The sequence below is a fragment of the Ursus maritimus genome, unplaced genomic scaffold, assembly GCF_017311325.1.
Source record: "Ursus maritimus isolate PB19 unplaced genomic scaffold, ASM1731132v1 scaffold_19, whole genome shotgun sequence".
NCBI lineage: Eukaryota > Metazoa > Chordata > Mammalia > Carnivora > Ursidae > Ursus > Ursus maritimus.
In genome coordinates, this window is record NW_024424341.1 from 459,115 (window position 1) to 470,005 (window position 10,891).

General features: G+C 53.8%; 1 protein-coding gene across 1 annotated transcript in view; it reads right to left on the reverse strand.

Annotated features, from left to right (window-relative positions):
• Nucleotides 1-10,686, reverse strand: part of SPG7 (SPG7 matrix AAA peptidase subunit, paraplegin) — a 29,948-nt gene extending 19,262 nt beyond the window's left edge. The window contains exons 1-5 of the mRNA XM_040633076.1: nt 10,514-10,686; nt 9,994-10,288; nt 8,608-8,710; nt 7,371-7,460; nt 216-457 (exon numbers count right to left, since the gene is read on the reverse strand). Of these exons, the coding sequence (XP_040489010.1) occupies nt 216-457; nt 7,371-7,460; nt 8,608-8,710; nt 9,994-10,288; nt 10,514-10,686 (903 nt within the window). The remainder of the gene's footprint in view (nt 1-215; nt 458-7,370; nt 7,461-8,607; nt 8,711-9,993; nt 10,289-10,513) is intronic.
• Nucleotides 10,687-10,891: the final 205 nt, after the last annotated feature.

A 10,891-nucleotide genomic window follows, 5' to 3' on the forward strand; every position in this document is an offset into this window, starting at 1 on the left:
GGGCTCCCAGCGATTCCCCTTCACACCACCCCCCCGTCCCCGCACCTAAACTCGCCAGCAGCTGCCAAAGCTGCCCTGGGTGCTGACCTGCCGCTGAGACCAGACCCACGGGGCGGGACCTCGGGGCCGTAGCCGCAGGCCCCCCGCTCCCCTCCCGGATGCGCCTGCGGCTCAGGGCGGGGGGACCGAGGGAAAGGGGTTCCGCCCTGACTCACAGGCCGCCCGAACACCACAGCTCCGGGGTGCAGATAGACCTCCACCACGTCGCTCTCTGGCACCACCTGCACGCGCTGCACCTCGCCCTTGGCCAGCATCTCGTGCACGAAGTCGCTCCAGGAGATGTTGCCGCCGCTGGTGCTGAGTGCATTCAGCAGGCTCATGATCACGGCGATGACAAACAAGGTGCGCAGCCGCTCACGGTACATCTGGTCCTCTCTCTCCTTGCGTCTCCTCTCCTCTGCAAGCAGGGCGACCGGGGGGCGTCAGACACGGGAGGGACACTAATCCCACGCCACTCAAGGCCACCGACACTGCATCACTGCGGTCCCGTCAGACCACAAAGCCAGTGTTACAAGAGCAGCTTCCTGGGACCAGCGTGTACTGTAGCTCGGCAGTGAGCCCTCCGCCAGAGGCACAAGCGACCCCTGACCTCAAACCATCACCCGTGATGCGTGTGGCACACGTGCAAGTGATTAGTAACAACAAAACACCTTTTACCCCCATCTGCCCTCCCCTCCCCAACAGCCACCTACCCTGCATATATGGGAGGACCACTTAATTCAACAACGTTCCCAGTGACCAACTCTTATCCAAACCATCAGATAAACAGTCATATTATTAGGATACCAGTTCTTAGAGGGGGACAAAGACACAAGACTCAGCCCCTGACCTTGGGGCACATGGACACCTGGGGAGGCTGACACGGGAGGTGGCGGCTGATGCGGGAGGCTCCAGACGGTACACAGCATGAGGAACTGGGAGAAGCAGCTCCCAGCACGGCCACCACAGGGAGGTTCCAGGAGGGAGGGAAGAGTACGCGGACCGGGAGAACCGGGAGGACAGCAGGAGTCGCCGCCCTCAGGCCCAGGGAACAGACAGGAGAGTCCTGCTTATAGCCCCCCAAGGCCAGGCCACAGTCTCCCTCCCAAACCGGCTGGTCAGATAAGCCCCTCCTCCGCTGGGGATGCAGTCTCTGGACCTCACTGACATGCTGCTCTGTATCTCCTCGCTGGCCCACCCAACCCGGTCCTTAGAAGCTTCTGGCACCTCCATCTCCACACCAGAAGGCCTGGACCACGGTGCGGCCCTCACCTGTACAGTACGGCCCATCCTCCCGACACTCCATCCAGACTTTACCTACCTGTCATTAACGATGCCCTTTGAGAAGGTCATGTACCGTCCTTCACCAGTGCTGCCCAAGATGGCCCTGACCAATCTCAGCAACCAACCCTTCCACCATTTACCTCTGCCTGCACAGACACAGCATCCACTCGGGAGAAGAGGAGGGAGGGCCCACACAGACACGGGACTCAGCCCGCCCTGCTTGTGTGGTCATTTCTCCAGGGACAAGAGCACAGCTGGACCTCAGTGTCCACCCGCTTCCCTCTGCTCTGTCTGCAGGCGTACCATCCACGAACACACTGCCCTCCTCTCTGGCCATCAGTTCAGAGGAACTGAAAGGCATTTTTAATCAGCTTAAAAACGCAAAACGAATCTTACGGGGAAGGCTGTGTCAGCAATCATTCTGAAAACATGAAAGTACATATCAGATGTTATCCGAGAACGGACTGTAATAGCAAATTCAGTATTTAAAGCTCAGAGTCACAACAGGCAACGAAATACAGGTACCACTCGTCTTGGAAAGCAAACTCATGTGCGCAGGTGAGTAGGTAATGATTTAGAGACCAGGTATTTCATTTAATTTTTTTTTTCTTTCTTTTTTTTTTTTTTAAGATTTTATTTATTTGACAGAGATAGAGACAGCCAGCGAGAGAGGGAACACAAGCAGGGGGAGTGGGAGAGGAAGAAGCAGGCTCATAGCAGAGGAGCCTGATGTGGGGCTCGATCCCATAACGCCGGGATCACGCCCTGAGCCGAAGGCAGACGCTTAACCGCTGTGCCACCCAGGCGCCCCTCATTTAATTTTCTATTTAATCAGTCTATTTAATTCCCAGTCTTGTGTTAGAATTGACCATGTTGTCATCCAACTTGGCAAGCTCCGTACGACCGACCTGAGACCCTGAGACTGGCCGGTGACTGAGCTGCACGAGCCACTGGGAGGACTTACAAATCGGCCCAGGCCGTGCCTGCTCTGCCCACCACACGTCACGCCTCTGGCAGAGAAGGGCTTACGGCAACTCTACAACTCACACGTCTGTTTGCAGAAGGCAAACCAGCCCTATAATGTTTAAAAGATATGGCTTGGTTTCACTTATTTATTTTAAAAAAGATTCCATTTCTTTTTTTAAGTCATCTCTATACCCAACGTGGGGCTCAAACCCACAACCCTGAGATCAAGAGTCACACGTTACACTGACGGAGTCAGCCGGGTGCCCCAGATATGGCTTGGTTTTAAGTAACAGCTTTGTACGTTTTTGTAAGAATTTCTAAACAATAAGAAGACAGCTTGGATTTAGGCTCCAGTAAACGCCTCCTCTTTCTTCACGAAAACCCAACCCTTTTCAGGTAAAAACCAGCCAGGCATTCTGTCACACGTGTGGAGCTGCCCCCATCGGTCTGTGTTAGGGAGAAGGATGAGCCTGGCCAGACCTGGAGGCCGCAGACCCCATTACTGGAGGGCTCTCCAGGCTCAGGAGCAGGGAGGCCCCAACCCAGGGCGGTCACTGCTCTCAAGCTCCAGACAGTTCACGCAGGTCTGGTGAAAATCGTTTGCACGTCTCCACAGAATTCCTACTCTGGCTTCTGAGCCGGAGTCATCGAGTCCTCCTCCCTGGGCACTAAGGAGATGGATACAGCACGTACCCGCCCCCAGACAGGACCCATCCAGTGACAAGGGTGTGCAAACACGCGCTCTGTCCATTCGCGCTAACCCAGGCCCACGAGGTGCAGTGAGCCGGCCCAGCACACGCTGTCCAGGGGTACACATGAGGAAGCCCTCCTAAAAGCCACTTAGCTGGGTGTCTCAAGAGCCACAGAAAACACTGTGTTTCCTTAACTCACTAATTGTACTTCTGAAACTCAGCCCAAGGACCTCAACGTAAAACACGTTTCTGGGGGCACCTGGCAGGCCCAGTCAGCAGAGCGTGCAACCCTTGATCTCAGGCTTGCAGCGGTTACTAAAAATAAAACCTTTTAAAAACAAACAAAGGAGGGGCGCCTGGGTGGCTCAGTCGTTAAGCGTCTGCCTTCAGCTCAGGGCGTGATCCCGGCGTTCTGGGATTGAGCCCCACATTGGGCTCCTCCTCTGGGAGCCTGCTTCTTCCTCTCCCACTCTCCCTGCTTGTGTTCCCTCTCTCGCTGGCTGTCTCTCTGTCACATAAATAAATAAAATCTTAAAAAACAAACAAACAAACAAAGGAAACCCCCACATATCTGTAGTGTTGGTCAGGTATGAAATTATGAGGGCCAGTCTGAGAAAGACAAAAGGGGAGCAGGACAGGGCGATGTGGGTGTGAGACAGAGGACTGGGTCCATGAAAGTAAGACGTGTGAGATCCGAGACATGAAACAAAATCTGACCCTGAGGTTCTAACTGGAAAATGGCCTTTCATCACTCTGTCCCTCGAGGACCCCCTTCCTCCGCTGCCCCTTGCCATGGCTGCACCCAACTGCATCTGTGAAGGCTGAAGGCCACACTCGGGCACTTGGCTCCCTATGGCTCGCGCATCTACTCTGGCTCCTGATACCAACGACAGGCTCGTGGAGAGCCGAGGGCTAAGCCCAGGAAACACTGCTGCCTCCTGGCCACCCGACTGTCCACCCACTGGACAGACCCCCCGAAAGCTCCGGTGCCCAAATCCCTCTTTGGTGGGAGGTGGCGTCCATCACTGCCAGGCACCCTGTGTCAGCCACCGCACATGGGCCAGTGACCCCCACGGCTGAGTTTCAGGGAGACAGCGAGAGGACAGGGAGAGCTGCCCCAGGTTTCAGTCTAGGGATCCTTCTGGAAGAACTTGTTCCCAGTAACCCTGAACGTGGGCCTGTGGTGAGAAGCTTCGGAGGATTGCCGTGACAGTCCAGTTCTTTCCAGCAGTCACTTGGTGCTGGGCCTGCCCCAGATGGGGACGGCAATAGCAGAGATCACTCACCGAGTATCCTCAGTTCTCAGGGACAAGAGGCACGAACGCCAGAGTGGAAATTCCAGCAACTGCCCTCTATGCTTTCTATTACGTGATACCATAGACTCCTGCATAATCGTAGGTAGTAACACAGAACTAGCCCCTGTCTGCCCAGCTGCTGGACAGCGACACAGCCCGCTGGCCTTATTCAGACTGCCCGGCTGACCTGTGCTCTTGAGTGTGTCTTAGTTTTGTGCACGTTACCACCGGCGAAGACACACATGACTTCCTCCCCGCAGGGGCTGCCCGGCTCCAAGGCCCTGCGGACACTCCTCTGCTCGCCACTCTGTAACGGTGTCTCTGGAGAATGTGCCATACATGGGAACGACGTAGTATACAGTCTTCCGGGATTGGCTCTTTCATTCGTACTGTCAGCAGGTCTGAGGACGAGACACTGGGCTGCGCCTGCCGTATGCCTCCTGTGGAAGCTTCCCGGCGAGCCAGACCATCACCCGTGCAGCCACAGAGCCAGGGAAGATCCACGACAGATCGTCACAGAAAGAAAAACCTTCCGGTCAAGCAATCATTAACCTCTAACGAAAATGCAGCAGACCGGAGCTTCACCCCATTTTCTCAACACAAGCTACAGCTCCATCTGAAACTACGGACTACAAAACCACCGCACGCGGGACGCACAGGAGGTGCAGACACTCTAGACGTGTGCTGCGCTACCGGGAGCGAGTGAAGGAGTCGGGAGAACCCTACTCAATGCTTGCTTCTGCCTCTGTTGTCCCTTGCGCCACGACACTGGCGACGGCGCTGTGACGAGGAGCACATGGGCGAAGCACGGAGTCCGGCATCTACCACGCCCGTGCCTGAGGAACTGGAACCCATGCGCGTGGAACCCATGCGCGTGGCAGGCCGCCGCCATCAGCACTCCGCAAGCACGCCGCCCACCACCTCTCCCTTCATAGGAGACCCTTATCATCACCTCTGCTTTCATGGCCGAAGACCTTTGCCATTTTGAGATATGAAATATCCCTCCGTGTTTTTTCCTAGTTCTTCTATAGTTTTGCTTTTAGATTTAACGACTTAATCCATCCAGAATTTATTTTGGTACATGTAATATAGTCTCTCTCCAAGTAACAGCAACTATTTCAAACCACTTCATACACGATCCTCCCCTCTGCTACTACGTGAAACGCCACGAATTCTCAGGTAAACCAGACTCTGCTTCCACATTTTCTCTTTTGTTCCATTAAGCTTCCTACCTACTACTGGACCAAAATGTTACTTTTTGGGGAGAAAAAAATTTTAACGTCTGCCACTATCAGCCTCACTGGCATTTGTTTTTCAAAAACCTGTAGATTTTCTGATGAGCCAAACCCTCATCCTCCACCCCTGAAAACCTTGGAACTCAGAAGCCCTCTGAGGAAGAGCCAAGTTCCCCAGGAGCTCTGTGAGCACAAGAATCTAGTGATGACCAGAAGGGACGCTCCACAAAGCCTGAAACAAGGAACATCTAAATCGAACCCGACCAATGGCCACAGGTGTCCAGGAGTTAAGACCTGTTCCTAAAGAGCTTGAAGTTGGAGGGCGTCTGGCTGGCTCAGTTGGTGGAGTGTGCAACTCTCGGCGTCGTGCGTTTGAGCCCCACGTTGGGCATAGAGATTACTTTAAAAATAATCATAATAAACAGGGGCGCCTGGGTGGCTCAGTCAATTGCACATCTGCCTTCGGCTCAGGTCATGATCCCAGGGTCCTGGGATCTAGCCCCGAGTTGTCAGGCTCCCTGCTCAGTGTGGAGTCTGCTTCTCCCTCTCCCCCTGCACCCCCTTCCCTTGAGCTCATGCTCTGTCTCTCTCTAATAACTATATGAATAATAAATAAATAAAAATAATGAAGTAAAACAAAATCAGCACCTAAGTATGAGGAAGTTCCTTGACAACTATTTCTCTACCTGGGTGTCCTTCCGGAGACTCGGCACAGGAAGGGGACAGTAACAGGGTGATCAGGAGAGAATTAGTGGGGAAGACATATGAATCACTTCCTACAGCACTCTCCTGTCATTGCTGGGTTAGCAAGTTCCACTGTCACTAGCTCCAGCAGCCAGCTTTCACCTTAGGGTCAATTCAGTTTAAACTGACCTTTTCATTGCCTTCACCCCGTTGCCCGATCAGAGTCCTAATCCTACAGATGAGACTCGAGGTTTGCAAGTGAGGTTGTTGTGAACTGGGGCACACAGTGGTCACTCACGTGGGACAGTGATGTGTCCCACTCCTTCCTCGAGGCCACGCACTGTACCAACCTCTCCTCTGGGGGCTGCTTCTCAAGTCTACACATCATCAGGAACGTGTCTGACCCAAGATGTCCTGGTGCCTTCCTCCCCACCCGAGAACACCTGAGTTCAAGGCAGATTGGAGAGTCACCCTTTCCACGCAGAGGACAGTAATTCTGCCTGTCTTCAGATGTCTGGACAGGACAAGGGAAACAGGTGCCGGCGGAAGCACCTCTAAAGGACAGACAGGAAAAGATCCAGCAATCATATTAAAGACTGGGGGTAGGTGTGCTCAGAGTTAAGGGAGACACAGGGGCCTGGGCACACCCTACATTTGTTTTTAACTTTCTTTTTTTTTTTTAAAGACTTATTTATTTTATTTGAAAAACTGGGGGCACAGAGGCAGAGAGAATCTCAAGCAGACTCCCAGCTGATGTGGAGCCCAACGTGGGGCTCGATCTCACGACCCTGAGATCATGACCTGAGCTGAAACCAAGAGCCAGACTCTTAACAGACTGAACCACCTGGCTACCCCTGAGCTCACCCTACTTTTAAGACCAGTTTCCTGGGGCGCCTGGGTGGCTCAGTTGGTTAAGCATCTGCTGTCAGCTCAGGTCATGGTCGCAGGGTCCTGGGATCGAGCCCCATGTCAGGCTCCCTCACAGTAGGGAGCCTGCTTCTCCCTCTCCCACCCCCCTGCTGTGTTCCCTCTCTTGCTGTGTCTCTGTCAAATAAATAAATAAAATCTTAAAAAAAAAAAAAAAAAAAAAAGGCCCGGTTCCTGTTGCTGAGACCAGAACACACATGTGAAGACAACCAAGGTGGCCATTATTTTAAAAAGTCAAATAGATATACCTTCATCATCTTCAGGGGTCCTCCCCTTAGATTTATCATTGTCCTTAGTCTTCTGCTTCATCTCGGAGGTGTTAAAATAGTGGGTACCACCTGCAAGGAGTAGGGAGCGTGTTTGACAAGATCTGCCCCACAGGGAAGTGCTCAGAAGAGTATGTTCTTCAGTAACCAGCCCAAAACAGAAGCCATCTGAAACCTACATGCGTAAGATTTACAAGTTTGGGGTGATCGTTCTTAGTACAGTAGCTGCTAATTCTAGAATAATAAACTACTTTAACTTACGGAGTATCCTGGTAATTCAAATTAGCAATGAAAGGGGATAAAACTTCCTTATGAATGAATACAGAGGAAGTCTCATGAGTTTGTTGGAGAACAACCCCTTCAATAATCACAGTCACTCTAAACGGATTTAGACAAATGAGCAACACGGTGGCCACCACCACCAAGACACAACACTCCTCCCATGAAAGGCTCCATCTTGTCCACCGTCTAACTGAGAGGAAAGAGAGTCTCACCAACCATGACAGCTGTACCTTTCTTCACGAGGTTAATGGAACCACAAATGAGACTACCTGGATGGGCCCTGGACACGGGATCAGGCTGTCTGGAGAGTGAGGTGTGTGCCACCGGGCGCATGTGTGCACTTAGGGGTGAAACACACACAGGAGGTGAGCACGAGGCTGACCACATGTGGGCACAAAGCCACGTAACGTCCTTTAGGAGTTAGGAGATTTCACTCTTCCCCGTTCCAACTGGATAGAAGGGGGACGTAAGACCACACTGTCATCCTGAAGGTTCTAAGTCCTCTGACCTAAGATCTCTCTTGAGGATGTCATGCCGTCTCACTAAATGATAAAACTATTGTTAAAAACAAATTACTTGTGGGCTATTTGTAGTTATCTTCTGGATGTAAAACGCACAGAGCCCCTCTGAAGATCCTTACTAGATGTTCTTGCAGCTGGCTAGAGAATATGGAAAACATTGTAAGCAGCACAATTGTTGCCATACACCAGAACTTTTCAAAAAGAGGGGAACGACTCAGATAAGTACATGCGGCCTGTTCAGACCTTAGTCAGTCTGTAAACTGCACTTTAGAGCATCTAAGGGTTCACAATAAACAGAAGTCAAAGTCCCCTGAGTGATTTCCTTTCTCTGTCGGTATCAAACCAGCAGCTTTATCCTGAGTTACTTACACATGTCACAGGATGTGCCTATCACCTGTGTTTCAGAAGATACACACCTAAGAGTTTCCAGAGTCTGACTGGATTCTGGACTAGATGCTGTTTCAACAACAATCCACCGAACCCTTCAAAGGTTGGGGTTAGCAGGCACAGCTGCAAATGCTGAAAAGAAACAGAAAATACAGACGACGGCCAGTGATCCATAACAGTCACTTTTCAAACTGGTCCTCACTTTATGGTAAAATAGAACAACAATAACAAATTATGATCTAAAACGTAAGTGTTGAGCTCCTAAGAGAGGACTGGAGGGAAACACCAGCCAAAATGGCAGCAGGACTTGGGGTCTCTGTTTCCTGGATCGAGAGTTACCCTGAGCAGAGCCAGGAGCACACCTTCACCAGAGTGCTCAATTAATTCAGGTCCGAAACACCTGCAGCTACAAGACACATGTAAGATATAGCTACGTGGTGCTTTGCTCACACAAAACCATCAGCCCCCTTGGAGCAACCGCCAAGTCCCACGTGGAATTCACCCTCATGAGGGCTGATCCACACGGGCCAACTGTGAAAACACTTCTCAGTGAAACTCTTACTGAGTTCAATTTTTAAAACATTTTGGGGGGAGCACCTGGATGGCTCAGTCGGTGAAGCCTTCGGCTGGGGTCATGATCTCAGGGTCCTGGGCTTGAGCCCCGCCCTGGGCTCCCTGCTCGGCTATGGATCTGCTTCTCTTTCTGCCTCTGCCTCTGTGATTTCTCATGCTCTCTCTCAAACAAATAAAAAAATAACAAAATCTAAAAAAAAACACACACACAAAAAACCAACCAAAACCTTTTAAGATTTTTATTTACTTCTTTGAGAGAGATGGAGAGAGCACGCACGAACGGGAGGAGGGGGGCAGCAGGCAGAGAAAGAAGCAGGCTCCCCACCGAACAGGGAGCCCGATGCGGGACTCAATCCCAGGGCCCTGAGATCATGAACGGAGCCGAAGGCAGACGCTTCACCGACTGAGCCACCCAGGTGCCACTCAAAATATATTTTTTTAGGATTTTATTTTTAAGTAATCTCTACAGCCCACGGAGGTGGGGCTCGAACTCACAACCGAGGATCTAGTCGCATGTTAGTTACACCGACTGGCCAGACACCCGTGGATTCAATTTTAAGACGCCAGGAAGACAAGCAAACAGGCAGAAAATACCAATACACGGAAAAAGGGCTGGAAAAATGCAGGCTGGGGCCTGTGCGGAGTTTCTTCCAGGGAGGCCCGGGGGGCCTCTCCGCACGACCGGGGGCCCCTGCACCCGAAGGCGTCACTCTCGCTCGGGGTCGGTCGGGCAGGGGGTCAGGGGAGGAATGGGGGTACCCTGGGATGGGGCGGGGGTGGTGCCGGCCGGGGGGTGGGGTCGGGGAGGAATGGGCGGGGCCCGGCCCGGGGTTCGCGGGTACCTGCTTGGTGTGGCCTCCGGCCCCTACGAGTCGGGTCGGAGGCCTGTGGACGAAGTGGCGGCACCTCCTTCCGGCCCCGGTGGAGAGGCCTGGGCTCCAGCCCGAGCAGGAGCCCCGCAGTCGCCCGGACCCCGCGGCCGGGCCCGGGCGGAGGGCGCGCAGCAGCAGCAACACGGCCGCCACAGGCCTGGAAAGGCAGCGCGGCTTCGGGTCGCGCCTGGGGCCACGGCTGGGTGAGGGCTGCCGGTGCCAGTTGCCCCGCGCCCGGCTGCACCCTCGACCGTGCTGCCGTTCCCTAGCGGTTTATTAGGTGCCAGTCGGTGCGGAGGGCCCGAGTACACCCGGGACGGAGGGTATCGTGACCCCGCGCCGGGCTGCGTGCTGCGGCCACGCCGTTCGGGGGCGTCGCTGCTTGAGAGGGTCGTCCGGTCCCGGGGTCACGGGGCGGAGCGAGGGAGCCCGAGGGAACCGTGCCCAGAGAGCGGGCGCTCGGACCCCGACCCCCACCCAGGACCCTGACCTGGACTCGAACCCCGACCCCACGGCCTCACCCTCCACCCCGAACCCGGACCTGGGCTTGAACCCCGACCCCACGGCTTCAATCTCCACCCGGGACCCGGACCCCTCGACCCCCACCAGGGACGCTGGCCCGTCTGCCCATCTCCTGGCCGCAGGGCCTCGCACTTGGTTCATGGGTCAGCGGAGGCCGAATCCTTGTCCTGCGGGTGTTTCATTTCGAATAGATAATTCTCTTACCTGGTTATTTTCTGCTGGGTGCAGATGTCCGAAGTCGTCCCCAGGGCCAGCCGTGGGGATCATGGCCCAGGCAACGGTTTGTCCCTGGGCCCAGGCAGACCCCGCCCCTGGCCGCCTCTGCTCCCACCCGTTCACCTCTCTG